This window comes from Dreissena polymorpha, chromosome 7, assembly GCF_020536995.1.
Source record: "Dreissena polymorpha isolate Duluth1 chromosome 7, UMN_Dpol_1.0, whole genome shotgun sequence".
NCBI lineage: Eukaryota > Metazoa > Mollusca > Bivalvia > Myida > Dreissenidae > Dreissena > Dreissena polymorpha.
This window is the reverse complement of record NC_068361.1, coordinates 71,429,455-71,444,980: the sequence shown is the minus strand read 5'-3', so window position 1 is coordinate 71,444,980 and position 15,526 is coordinate 71,429,455. Positions and strand designations below refer to the sequence as shown.

Genomic DNA, 15,526 nt, shown 5'->3' with positions numbered 1-15,526 from the left:
ATAAAAACTCAGTTAAAAATAATTAGCTTACCCTTTGCAGTCGCTTTAACAGACAAACTTCCAATTATCAAAACGAGAAAGTAAATCGACATGTCTAATACATTCACTTCTCTTAAGAATCTCTAATCAGAATATTTTCTTCGGGTTCGTGTTCAGTTTAGACTGCATCATAATATCCGCTGGGCTTATCAGAAATTGCCGAGAATTGTAATCGCGTATCAGGATCATGTTTCAATGCATGCTTCTTGGAAAGTTCTTGTAAACAAGAAATATCTTTATAAAATGATATACGACGATGATGTGGTTGGTGGGAGATAATCAGTTATATACAACCGATAAAAGATACAAGATTACGGTTGTAAGCAGACCAGCTGTTATAAAATTCATTTCTAGATCTAAGAAAATACAAATTCTTAAAATGAGCAAGCAACTCAAACAAGTTAAAATTTATGCAAGCGAACACCTAACACAGTTGAACCAAACAGTTTTCAACTCATTCCGCTTGAAGAAAAAAGACACTGTAGAATCAGTATGGAGTAGAAGCGGAAAACTTTTCTACAAAAACCGGAACGGAAGCATCCACAGGGTCCTTTATAAGGAGTTTAATTATTGGCTTAGTCTACCATGGTCATAGACATAACATTTACAAACGTTTCTACTTTGGGAAGTATACTATAATTAACTGCTGTCCATTATCAAGGTGCAATGAAGACGAAGGATTAGTGGTTATTCAAGGGATTAGTGGCTATTCAGACACACCATGACTACAAATGCACAATACAATACAGTGTATTTACAATTTACGTAAGCATGTGTACACAATGCAAAGCAAGCAAATTAAATGCATGTTATATATCGGTGCATATGTTTGACAACATTCTTAAATTTAACACACCATTGATTGTGTTACATCTATGCACCATGTATTATCTATATATATATGTACTATTATAAACAAGGTGTACCCAAAGAGTATTAAATTTTTTTACCAAATGTATTGTAAATAAATACGTATTTACATTTTTGTAATGCAGTCAAATACTCAAAAACGATGTACATGTATTTATCTCTTGCCCTTTTAGATTTCGAAGGTAAGAGATAAATCCAATAAATCATGTGTTACCACTATCCTTGACAGGAGTCCTTATATAATATAAGGACAACTATTGTGTTTAAACTGTTAAAAACATTAACAGTACATGCAAAGACGCACACTGGACAAATAAATCATTTAATCTAAAATGAAAGGGAAGCAAATATGTGTCACTCTATTTACATTGCTTTTATCATAATAGATTTTTTTTTCTCTAACACGTGATATTAAATCGAAAAGATGAACTGATTAAACTCTTTTTACTCTGATATCAAGTGACATTGCTGGTAAATTGAATAATTGCAAACGAATTCATATTATTCGGCTTCTTTTGGAAGACTATTGATCGCTCTGTATAATTACATACTTAGATATGCCATACGTGTTAAATAAGCAATTTTTATCAACCTTCAAAAAAAAACATCTAAAAAAATAATTTGTTGTTGACAATACCGTAAATAATGAACATAAATTACAACACATATGAATTATTATTAATGTATAAAAGCATACTATGTTAGACAGTTACAAATAAGAATACATATGATTGTAAAATAATTATATAATTATTATACAAAAAGCAAAATTGTAATTAATTGATAGATCAACTCTGTAAACTATTTTTTTGCAATTAATGTCATTTCTATTGTTCGTGTGCAAAGTAGGAAATGTGTAAGCATTACTGTATATGTTGTATCATACTAACAGCGGCTCATAAAAAATGCATGTAAAATTTGGCGTTTATGCCTATGTCTATACATGTCCGGTATTTGCCTTTTTATACTATTTAACACTTTTGGAAATCGCTTAGTTAAATTATAAAATATATTTAACTAGAAAGCAAGACAGAGCAGTTATATTCATATTAAATGTAATTATATACTTATCTTAGGAACATCAAATATACATTTAATTCAACTGCTACATTTGTAATGAGCATATGTCTACATGTGTAAGCATTACTGTATATGTTGTATCATACTAACAGAAGCTCATACAAAATGCATGTAACATTTGGCGTTTATGCCTATGTCTATACATGTACGGTATTTGCCTTTTTATACTATTTAACACTTTTTGAAATCGCCTATTTAAAATACAAATTATATTTAACTAGCAAGCAAGACAGAGCAGTTATATTCATATTAAATGTTATTATATACTTATCTTAGGAACATCAAATATACATTTAATTCAACTGCTACATTTGTAATGAGCATATGTCTACATATCTCTATGTCTATATATGTACGGTATTTGCAGTTGGATACTTTTTAACGCTTTTGGACATCACCTTATTAAATGATATAGTATATTTTGAATAGCAAGCAAGACAGAGCAGTTATACTGATATTACATACTGTTTTATAGTTATCTTAAGAAAACAAAATATTTAATGTTGCTGCCATATTTGTATGGGCAGACGAATCTTATTAAAAAAATTGTTTTAAGTACGCAACCTCTCTTTTTAAGAATACCCACCTTGAACAAAAAAACAAACAAAAAAAGTCAACAATGTAACCATGTAACTATTGTAAACTATATACATATCATATATACCTGTGCAAGTAGTGTTTAATTGCCTTTTTGTATAGCTTTTTGTTTGTGTTGTTGTTGTTTACTTTCTTTGTAAATTTGATTGCACATATCTTTATTTACGATATACACTTATTATTTACCATCACTCGAACTCACCTTTCTGTATCTACCTGAAATAAGACTACCTTTCCAACAATTTTCTAACATCTATAAAGCAAGAGCTATGTGTTTATCTCCCTTTTTGTTTTTTCTTCTCACTTTTGTGATATTTCTTTTTACTTCTTCATTTCTATGGAAATTTCTGTTTTTTTGAATCCCTAATTTTTGTTTTCTATTTTTTCTTTGTATGTATACACATCTTATGTCTTAAAATAGAAACCAACTGGACACACAACTTATCATGTACATCTCCATACACCTCTTTAAATGATTAAATTATGTACTTTAAATGCAAAAGGGCTAAACAATAAAGACAAACGCATAAAAATCTTCAAATGGTAAGACGAAAAAATTTATAGTATATGCCTATTACAAGAAAGTCACTTGACACATACTTTAGCACAAAACTTAAAAGATGAATGGGACGGAGACATATATCTCAGTGGACAATATACTAATAAACAAGGCATTGCCTTTCTGATATAAAATAATATAGGGATCACAGTCGATAACTTTAACGAAATAATAATTGGCAGACAAGCAAGTATAGATATCAAAATACACGAAACACAAATAACATTAATCAACGTCTACGGCCCTAACATAGACGATTCCACTTTTTACGAAACATTACAATCCTTTATAATTAATAACCAAGATAAAAATATTATAATCGGTGGTGATTTCAATACTGTCCTGAACCCATTAATAGATAAAAAGAATGGAAACCTTTATACTCATACTAAAAATAGAAACATTTTAAATAACATAATTGAAAACTACAATATGATAGATATCTGGCGTACAGTATACCCAAACGAAAGCAAATTCACCTGGCACTCAAAAACAAAACCAACAATATTTTGTAGATTAGACTATTTTTTAACATCTGAATCTCTTTGCAACATTATTGACACATGTAACATAAAACCAGGATTTATGACTGACCACTCTCTAGTTGAACTTAAACTGCACAATATACAACCTGAAAGAGGCCCAGGATACTTTAAAATTAACAACAGCATCTTATTAGATACACAATATCAAACACAAATAAAACAGGAAATATTAAATACAGTTCAAAATAATAAAGATGCAAACCCAAACACCTTATGGGAAGTAATTAAAGGAAATATACGTAAGACAACAATTAGATACACATCATTTAAACAAAAAGAAACACACAAACTTGAAACTGAAACCATCAAAACCATTGAAACACTTGAAAAACAATTGCATCAAACAAACACAAATGATACCACCGACATTGACAATGAAATAACATTAAAAAAACAAATATTAGATGGAACCTATCATACACATCTCAATGGAATAATACTAAGAGCGCGTGCACAGCATGTTGAACACAATGAAAAAAATACAAAATATTTCGCAAACATTGAAAAACGTAGAAGTGAACAAAAAACTGTACACAAATTAGTAGTCAATGGCAAAGATATAACAAACAGAACTCAAATACTAGAAGAACAACGATTATTTTTCGAAACCCTCTATAAACGAAAAAATGTTGAAAATAACACTCTTTTTAAAAATACACATCACGCTTTAAACCAGGAGGAACAACAACTGTGCGACGGATTGCTTAATGAATATGAATGTGGATTAGCCCTAAAAGAAATGCAAAATAACAAAAGCCCAGGATCTGATGGCATCACAATCGAATTTTATAAAATATTCTGGAATGATATTAAAACACATCTAATTAATTCACTTAACTATTCATTTAAAAACGAAAACTTAACTACGCTACAAAAACAAGGTATTATATCACTTATTCCAAAACCGGGAAAAAAATTAGAATCCTTATCAAACTGGCGCCCGATAAGTTTACTAAACAATGATTATAAAATTGCAACTAAAAGTATAGCAAACAGAATAAAAAAACAATTACCATCAATCATTTCAACATCTCAATCTGGTTTCATAAAAGGACGTTACATTGGTGAAAACGTTCGTCTTATCCAAGAATGCATAAACTATTTCAACAATTCAAATACTCCTGGTCTAATATTCTTTGCAGACTTTGAAAAGGCATTCGATTCGCTTGATCACTCATTTATGTTCTCTTGCTTAGAAAATATGAACTTTGGTGAAAGTCTCATTCAATGGGTCAAACTATTCTATACCGATATTAACAGTATAATCATTAACAATGGCTTCTTTTCAAACAGTTTTAATATCGAACGAGGGTTTCGACAAGGATGTCCACTCTCATCATCGCTATTTATTATTTGCATCGAGTACCTATCACATCACATCCAATCAAATAAACACATAAAAGGCATATCACTAGAACCTGACGAAGAAATCAAACAATCCCTATTTGCTGACGATGCAACTTATTTTTTAAATAACAATTACGATTCTTTCCATAACCTAATAGAGTCGCTAACCCTTTACGGAATGACATCGAGGTAAATTAAAACAAAGTAATGTTCAATATAAAAAAGAAATGAAATTTAATTGGACATCCGATGAAGCCACAACGTTAGGAATTACATTCACAAATAATAAAAAGGATACAGTTCTTAAAAACATACTACCTAAATTACAGAATTTTAAAAACTGCTTAAAATCATGGCATCATCGTAAACTTACACTAATCGGAAAAAACACAGTATTGAAAACGTTTGCACTTCCTAAATTAATATATGTATTAACAGTTCTCCCAAATCCACCAAATGATGTTATTAACGATATGAAATCAGCAATATTTAATTTCATATGGGACGGTAAGCCTGATAAAATAAAAAGAACTCAGTTAATTCAATCTGTAGAAAATGGAGGTATCCAATTAACGAACATTGACTCATTCTTGAATGCAATCAAATGCAGCTGGGTTAAACGATACCTAGATAATACCAATACGAGTAAATGGAAATTATTCTACCAGAAAATCCTAAAAAAATATGGTGACTCCTTACTCTTTGAATGTAACATCAGCAATACTATCTTACATGAAATTGCAAACGAAAACATATTTCTGTCTGATGTTCTATCAGCGTGGAGTGATGTCACTCATAACTTAGAAACCCAAACCAGCAGTAAAACAATTTTATGGAACAATAAAGACATAACTTCAAACAATAAGACGTTTTTCTATAAAGACTGGTTTGAACGAAGCATTAAATATGTCGACCATTATATGACTACAGAATTAAGGATTTCTACTCTTTTGATAATATATGCTACATATATGGAATACCTTCAAATAATTTTCTGAAATACTACACACTAATCAAAAGCATACCCATACATATTAAATCTGAAATCAATACAAATAATACACCATGTACTCAAACAACATTTGTAGAAAACAAACTTGGAAGAAAAAACAAAACAAATAAAATATTTTACACACTACAAATTAAAAACCCTACAGAAAACTCCAAAATCCAAAATAAATGGCAAGTCCTTTTTGGAGAAAATGAACTTAATTGGAAACACATATTTACCATGCCATATAAAGCAACTATTGAAAGCACACTGAGAAATTTTCAATACAAATACATCCATAGAATTATAGCTACAAATAAATATCTCTTTAAATGCAAATTATCTAACTCAAATCTGTGTGACTTCTGCAGTGAAATCATTGAAACTATAGAACATCTTTTTGGGGAGTGCAAACACATCCAGTCTATTTGGAATCAATTAATATCTTTTCTTGAACAACATCAACTAAACGTTAAACTATCTTTCTTAAATGTAAGTTTCGGAATTAACTCATTGCAATCAATAGACTGTAATAATATTGTGAATTTTATGGTTATATTGATGAAATATTTTATCTTAAACATGAAGTACAAAAAACAAGTACCAAATTTTAATTGTTTTGTCCACAGTCTTAAACTAAAAATCCAGATTGAAAAAGAAATAGCCCTCAGTAATGATACATTACAAATCTTTGAACAAAAATGGAATCGGATTCAATTCTCATAATGTTTTGTCCACTTATATACATTTCACTCTAATGTTAGTTTATCTCTCTAAAATAGTTTTGTTTATTTTTTATTTTATTTTTTTTATATTTTTCAATCTGACAAGATCATTGTGAATATACAACAGAACACACAAGTCCAGTATGCTTTCTTTCGACTTTATACAACTCATCATTTTTCATAACTATTCCTCTTTGTACAATCACTATGTTGTATGATCATATATATGTTTACATTGTATGTATGATATTGAATTAAAAAAATAAAAGATTACGGTTGTTGTTTTGTTCTGCGCATATCTTCCATACACATTTCAAATATTTATACGTGCCTTATTCGAACTTCAAAATCATCATCGTCATCATCGTCATCATCATCATCATCATCATCATCATCATCATCATCATCATCATCATCATCATCATCATCATCATCATCATCATCATCATCATCATCATCATCATCATCATCATCATCATCATTATTATTATCATCATCATTATCATCATAATCATCATAATCATCATCATCATCATCATCATCATCATCATCATCATCATCATCATCATCATCATCATCATCATCATCATCATCATCATCATCATCATAAATATCATCATCATAAATATTATCAGCAGCAGCATCATTATTATAATCTTCATCATCTTCATCGCTATCATCATCATCATCATCCATATCATCATCATAGGCTATTAGGCATCATCATCATCATTATCAGCAGCAGTAGCAGAAGCTCCAGCAGCAGCATCTTCATTTTCATCGTCATCATCATCATCATCATCATCATCATCACCATCATCATTATCATCATTATCATCATCATCATCATAATCCTCCTCCTCATCATCATCATTATCATCATCATTATCAGCATCAACTACAGCACCATCACCATCATCATCATCACCATCTTGAACAAGATTCTCAACATAATTATGATCGCCATCATCAGCAACAGCAGCATCAGAAGCACCCAGATCATTATTATTTTACTCCTTAAAAATTCCCTTGTTGTTTGAATTAAAGACGATATCTATGAACGACATTAAGTACCAGACCATAAAAAAGGCAAAGTATCACGAGGCACCGTTGTTTCGGTAAGTAGTTTTTCGCAAAAACAACTAATGTTGATAGTGGTTTTTAAAAAAAAACGGTGTGCACGGTACTACGTTTCACCAAATCACACTCAAGCGGCATAAGCGCAGAGAAAGAAATCGCAGCGCGGAAGAGTATACTTTACATAACATTGTTGAATTATGACAATAGTCCAATGCGTGTTACGTTACGACCGCGTAGCACAGCTCTCTTTAAAGGTCACAGGGACAAGTCAGCCAATAGATGCATTCGCGAAGACGCGGCGGACCTGTAAATGAGCTCAGCAGCTGAGGCTATTATTTAGCAACCTTAATAATAGCCTAGTCCTTATCAGATCAACGGAGACAAACGGACAAATACAATATCATTTACCAAGCGATCAATAGAACCATTATTTCATTATGTAAAGCATACAAAATATTTAAAGAACAAAGTTGTTTAATAGACATATACATTCCATTTGATTATTGTATCATGATGATAAATAATACGCTGTTAATTGAGAAAATCGTGATAATCGGAAATAATGTATCCATATTCGCTTAAACTCAACAGAAAACTACAACAAAACGCTTGTTGATCATTTTCGATAATATTGTGCCGAATATATGTTTAAATAATACTTATATTACTATTAAAACCAGCGCCTCGTATTTTGACTCGGTACTCCGTCAATTAATCGTCCGAGGAAGAAATAACGGACTATCGTTAAACGGTAAAACAGCATTGCTTTCAAGATGAGGGAAACAACTACCGAAAGTGTTATAAAAAGACTGAAATCTTTGCATTATCTAACTACAAATGTTGTCGTACTCGGTCATTCGGTTAACAAATCGTTCTTGAAAGTCTGAATAGGCTACCTAAATTTGCCAGTTTTCTATAACTAACACAGTTTGACTTAATTTTTTTATCGAAAAGTAGCGTTCTTAGATACATCATTTAAAAGATACAAAGAGATTTTATAAGACCCGCGTTATGCGGCAATGGGTATTTTGCCATATGCGACCAGCGTAGCTATAGCCCAGCTTAAGCATCTCGTAGTCTGGTCAGGAGATACCTAATAAGACCACGAAACCTTACGTGATTTATAGTGGACAGCGCAGCTCTTAACCAGACTACACAATTGCTCAGACTGGGCTTGAGCTACGCTAGCAAAAGTGCCATAAGACCCATTTTCGCATGACGAGGTTCTTAAAGTGTGATTTGAATGTGTCGAAAGAAGACTGCGTGTTAATCAAATATTTCAATACTATATATTTCGAAGGTGAAAGAAACACATTCATTATAAGCCGTGTGAGGACACATATGATATGATCCCTGATGGTACATGTTTTATTTATGTGTGGTGTGAATATACCATATCAAATTTGTCTGTCTAAACAAACACAGGACATCAAAGACATGTTCAAAGTAATGCATATTTCAGCTTGTTTTTTCCTTCATACTCAGCACACTATTAAGCTTTAAATATATATTTGTTTTAGTGTGCAATGCAGACTTATAACTACATATACGTGTTCACTGTGGCATTATATGCCGTAATAATTATCTACACACATCAAAATACTACATCATTGAGTGATCTGCTACATTTCTAACCAAATGTGATATTGAACATACTTGTGAATTGTTGAGAATGTGAACCATCGATCTTGCTCAGCCAACAAAATACTGTGCTAATTGTGCCTTAACAAACGGAGCGCTGCATGTTTTTATGCAAGGGCAATATTTTCCTGTATATGTTTCTACGAGTGTCTATCTAACTATGTTGTCGAGGCCATTTCGTAACTTAATTATACTGTATATACCTTCACATTGTAAGGTCAAATTTGTCCAGGTCCCATCGTTGCATTCAATCATGAACCCTCTGTACGATGCCGTGTGGAAACCTTCCCTGCATCGGTACTGAATGCGTTGCCCATGCGGGAATGTCGGTTTGTCGTTAAACGCGGGATCAGCAGAGTCACCAATGTGAAATGTTACCCCACGACTCTGCGGGGGTCGACCGCAATCTTTAAAGCATATATCAATATCAGTTTCATATGATGATTTCATGATCCAATATTATAAAAAAAAATTGTATGAAAAGCATTAAACAATTACAATAAGACGAATTTGGATTTCTACGAGTGTAGCAAGTCAGAGTATTGAACAACCTAGGAATGTACATTTGTAATTGTTAAACATTCAATTTCAACGTATAACTTCACGTTATAGATACCATTGTACATTCTTTAGAAAAAGCATGGTGCGGCTTATGCGCAAGCATTATAGTATGGCGACGTACCTTGTTTACTCCATGCTACAGCAACAAGAATACAAAAATTAATGAAACAAGTCACGATCATCTTCAATAAGGCGCCATACGCGTCAACAATGTTTTTGATTTACACAAAAACACTAAAGCCGAAACCTGAACCTTCGAATACGCATGCCTAGTCTTAAAGGCCAAGCAAAAGAAATATTTATTTGCAATGCAAACACATAACTGATTTTTATCTCTTCACGCATTGTTTGAAATTCGTATCAACGTTGACATTGTATAGCATTGAGTTTAAACAAATGCAGAAAAGTATTATCCATATAATAACCTAATGTCTTTTTCTCGAATGGTACGATGTGATTATAAATTTAACTCGTTATTTACATGCTAGAAATCTGACAGTGTTTTTGCAATTTTGCTGTCGTTTGAGATAACCTGTTAACGGGTTTTTTCCTCAATTAAATTATGGTCTGGCCTTTTCAGCATCAATGTCAAGTGGCAATTTGCTAACATCCCGAGGTGATCGGCAAGTGTTTTGTTGTTCGTAATAAAGCTATTTCATAAGGCTAACAAGTAATGGCCGTCAAAGTGCGTATCGCGCAAACTATTCCGTACTTAGAAGGGAAGCGATGATAAAAATCACAAGAGCAATCAAATCATTAAGAGGCTTTGGTTAAAGATGCTGTCTATTTCGCTTGCATTTGTGAAAACATGTGGGAAAATTATATAAAGTGTTTAATGCATATCGTATTAAATATATCAAATCTGTGAGCTGTTTATGCGATATTATTTTATTCCAACGAACACTGGGTCGGTCCCTGATAGGGCGAACATGTTTTCTTTACTGTAGTTCATATCTTTAAATTTAGCAATGTAAGGCCTTGAATAAGACAGTTTATGCCCAAACATATAAAAAGATGAAGTAAATATCCAGACAGGTATATGTAGCTGTAGATTGCAGTGGTACATGCTCACACTTTGTTAAACTGTGATGTTTTGATTTCGAATCGCAACATATATTTTTCTTTTGTAGAAAAACAATACTATTCCTCATTGTATTTTATATTTTAGATGACGGGCCTAATAAAGTATCGCAATATATTTTACCGAGTTCGTATAAGTGTTCTCAAAACGGGCTTCTCAAGTGTTCTCTTTTCTAGGTTCAAGTCCTGATGAGTGGTGAGAACACCGCGGCCCTTGAAATAAAAGTCTCGTGCATTTCTCCAGGCGTCAGTTCGTGGTATTTTGACTATTATGTTGCGAAATACTTACTTCTAATTTCGGTTAATGACATTTTAAGTGGTACGGGCTCGATTGGCAGTTTCACGGACCAATGGAATTCAACAAGTTTGGTTGAACATTTCTTTTAGTTGACTCTTTGCACAATTTTTAAATAGCACGTTATTATTAATGCAATTAACTGATAAACTCGATTTCAATGTAATACATTCAAAGCATTTGTGAATGACAATGGCGAGGTTTTTTCTCGTTTATGTGTTATTTGTGAGCAATTGTCGGATTCTCGTCCAACAAAATTCAAAAGTTTATTTGAAGAAAGAAAGTGTATTATTCTTATTAATTATGGTTTAATGTATGTCTGCTTCGATTTCTACTGGTTGGGATGCTTCTGCTAAAACAACAACAACTACTACTTTAAAAACAACATCTACTGCTACTTGTACTATTATTATTACTAATACTAGTTATATTATTACTAATACTAGTTATATTATTACTATTACTATTACCACGACCACCACCACCACCACCACCACCGACATCATCATCATCAGCAGCAGCAGAAGCATCACCACCAATATCATCACCAAGATCATCACCATTATCATCATCACCATCATCATAATCATCGTCATCATAATTATTTTAAACAATTTTGCATATGTTTTTGGAGATCGAGTGTGAGAAAATGTCTAAGAACAACATTTTATTCCAAATCGGACTGAGGCAATGTATTACGGAACACCTTTTGCTCTTTTATTTTATATTGTATTATGGTATATTTAACTGATTTTATTCCACGTATGTTTAAGAAGAGGATTGAAACTAACCTATAGGTTTTCTTATATGACAACGGTTTGTCGGTAAGCAAAATATTATAGCATTTCATTCACTTTTATAAAATTAAAAACTGTCATATACACTTGGAGACTAACATCTTACGTCTTACGCAACACGTATTCAAATAAATATAGCATCCTTATTTAAGAACGGATTTTGTTAAAATGTGGACACAGAGTAACTCAACACATATATAATACTTTATGTACATTTATTTGAAATTGATCAACTATAAAACATAACACATTAACAAAATCACTGAAAACGTAAAATTCTTAAAATCGTAAATCGTAAAACAATATTTTGAAACGAAAAACACATTTACTTACATGTCTTAATGACCGACCGGCTTGCAGCATTGCGCTCATGAATATTCATACGAGCCAGATTGTTTTTTTAACTAATCTTATATTTTTTCTGGTGTATGATGAAATTGAAATTAAATTGGAATAATATAGCGTTGTACTACACTTGGTGACTTTTCGAACCCAGCATTTCTCAAACTTAATTATCTCAGTTATGAGTAAATATTTTGATTTAAAGGGGCCTTTTCACAGATTTTGGCATGTATTGAATCTTTTCATTAAATGCTTTATATTGATAAATTTAAACATTGGACATAACACTCTCCAGTAAAGAAACGAAAATACAATAAAAAAGGTAATTCGCAACTGGACTTGAACCACTGACCCCTGGAGTCCTGGAGTAAAAGGTCTCCCGCTTAGAGCACTCGACCATCCGTTCTCATGCTATAAGCGGATGTATTTTTTACTTACATAAGCAATCCTCGTAGTTTCCCAAAATATAACGACAACAACAGAACTTTCCAAATTATTCAATCGTTTCGCGTTGCAACGTTTTATAATTGTCAGGTTTTCAAATCGTCAAAAGATGCATATAATGGATCTTTTAGAGCATGGTTAATGTTCACTGTTACTATTTCCTCACAAATATCATAACAAAAACGAAAATTTGCGAATCTGAAACAACTTTTTGTAATTTTGTCAATTAACCAAAACGTGAAAAGGCCCCTTTAAAATCGAAGACGTGATAATTTTGCTACAGTATGTGCTAGCAAACGATAAAATAATTCATCCACGACGATCAGATGCTTCGGCAAGTGGGGAAGGTAGCCTTCAAAATGTCGACAGCGCTGCTGCGCTCCTGAAATTTTATACGAGAAATATTGATTTTTACATTAATGTTATATTTTCCTGGTGTATGAAATGGCAATACAACTAGTATCACATCGCGTTGCACCGTTTCCACGTGCAAAATGACAAAAAGATGAAACCACACCTACTCCACGTGCAAAAGCTCCCATTTGTCAGGCATGAATGATTTTATCGTTGTTTTGCACATAATGTAGTCAAATAATCACATTTTCAATTTTAAATCAAAATCTTAAATTATTACTGAGATAATCAAGTTTGAAAAGTGTTGCGTTTGAAACGTCTGCAAGTGTAATTGTTTTTCCTCGTCATGTTTTTGGCAAATCTGCAGTACATATAATTTGTTTGAGATTTCTGCGATTTATTAGTTTTAGCAAAAACTCAGATGAACATATTCGTATTGCAAGCAAAACAAATTAATCCTAGCTGTGTTTTCAACCTCAGATATTTTTTATTGAGAGATAATTATCTAATCTTTTAGTTTTCTACGTATGTACACCATATACAGTTGAATTGTTTTCCTCTTTTCTTAAAAAAATGTCATTGAAATCTACATATATGTTGGCACTCCAAAAAATTGCTCGTAAAACTTGGCTTTATAAACATACACAGCACATTGTTCGCATGTCCACTGTACTGTTAATTTCAGCTAGTTTTGTCTTTCTAACTCAGAACTCTATTAATACTCTACAGCACGTTTACGATTTGCATACACATGTTATGAGTTTGCTATCCAAACTAAGGATAATTTAGATATGTCAGTGTCGCAATTATTCTTCCTGTACCTAACCCAGTTGTCTATGCAACCACGAAACCACAACGACTTTGCCGTTTCTATTATCTTAACAAGTAAGTGTGTAGGCAAACTAAAACATTACATACTCGTGTATATCAGAAATTGCTTTGAGTATTTTTCTAAGTTTTCGTGCATACAATCCCAGCACTGCATGCGTTGCGCCTTAAACAGAGGGGATAGTCACGTGGCAAACAATACGACGACGTCGATGCCGAGAATGGCATATTTCGCCATTTTATGCCCTTTATCACTTTTGTTAACCCATTTATGCCTAGAGACCTGAAAAAAGGACATTGCAAACAGCGTAGACCCAGATGAGACGTCTCATAATGCGGCGTCTCATCTGGGTCTGCGCTGTTTGCTGAAATGAATTTCTTTATGAAATATTCTAAATATAGACATAAATATACTTGACACCCCTAATTTTGGAAATAAATTGATCCAATTCAGAAGGATAGGATAGTCCACTGGGCATAAATGGGTTCATTGTAAAAATGACCATATCGGCAAGAAAGTGAGAAGCGTTTATATCTGAACGGTTGAAAAATAACAGCTCTCGCGTGATTACCCCCTCTGTTTAAACGTTGTGCATGCAAACTTGGTACTAAAGGCGTCGCTTTTAATGCATATCTTATACACGATGTGTACATGAAAACTAAGCATCACTTGTGCATGTGCGCTACATTTTTCATTTACCGTATTTCTGGACCAGCCGAAACGGATATTTTATAAATGTATGCACTGTTTTAGAGTATATGACATCTTTGGTGTTCAGTCAACGCGATAGCACGCAAATTGCTACGCTTTTGATGTATGCAAGTCGTGTTGGATAAATGATATCCATGGGGACATCAAAAATTATATAGCCAAGTAGTTGCCTATTCAACCGCACTGTGGGCACTATTACGCATACTAGTTTGTACATGTTATCAAGGCATACTATGCAGCACTTCATATGTTTGCACGCGTGTACAATTACTTAATATACTTTTGAGTATTAGGAAAATAAACGCAATACTGAGCACTGTGACAATAACCTTACCTATATGTCGATGCGAACGCAATATTCTACTTATGTTGTCTGGCTTGCATAGCGGTCAATGCAATATCATCCCTTAATGATAATTAACACACCTGTACACTGGTGTACAGGTTCCGTCCTTGCATTCAGTCATGGACCCACTGAACGATGTCGTGTAGAAACCTTGCCTGCATCGGTACCGAATCTTTTGCCCGTGTGGAAATGTCGTTCCCTTGTAAAACGCTGGGTCATCATCTACACCAATGTGAAATGCTGCCCCATGACTTTGCCTTTGGAGGTTGGCCAAAGTCTGGAGAACAAATACC

At 32.8% G+C, this 15,526-nt stretch overlaps 1 protein-coding gene across 7 annotated transcripts in view; it reads right to left on the bottom strand.

Annotated features, from left to right (window-relative positions):
* LOC127837315 (neurogenic locus Notch protein-like) overlaps nt 1-15,526 on the bottom strand; it is a 516,941-nt gene that overhangs the window by 13,777 nt on the left and 487,638 nt on the right. For 2 of the 7 annotated variants that reach the window (XM_052364277.1, XM_052364275.1), the window contains exon 3: nt 15,314-15,383. Coding sequence is in view for 4 of the 7 variants with exons in the window: in XM_052364271.1 (XP_052220231.1) it covers nt 9,678-9,881; nt 10,157-10,217 (265 nt within the window). In the remaining 3 variants the exon portion in view is untranslated. Of the gene's footprint in view, nt 1-31; nt 1,431-9,677; nt 9,882-10,156; nt 10,280-15,313; nt 15,511-15,526 lie in introns of those variants that run through there. The other 5 variants (XM_052364271.1, XM_052364272.1, XM_052364276.1 and 2 more) reach the window with 5 other exon arrangements.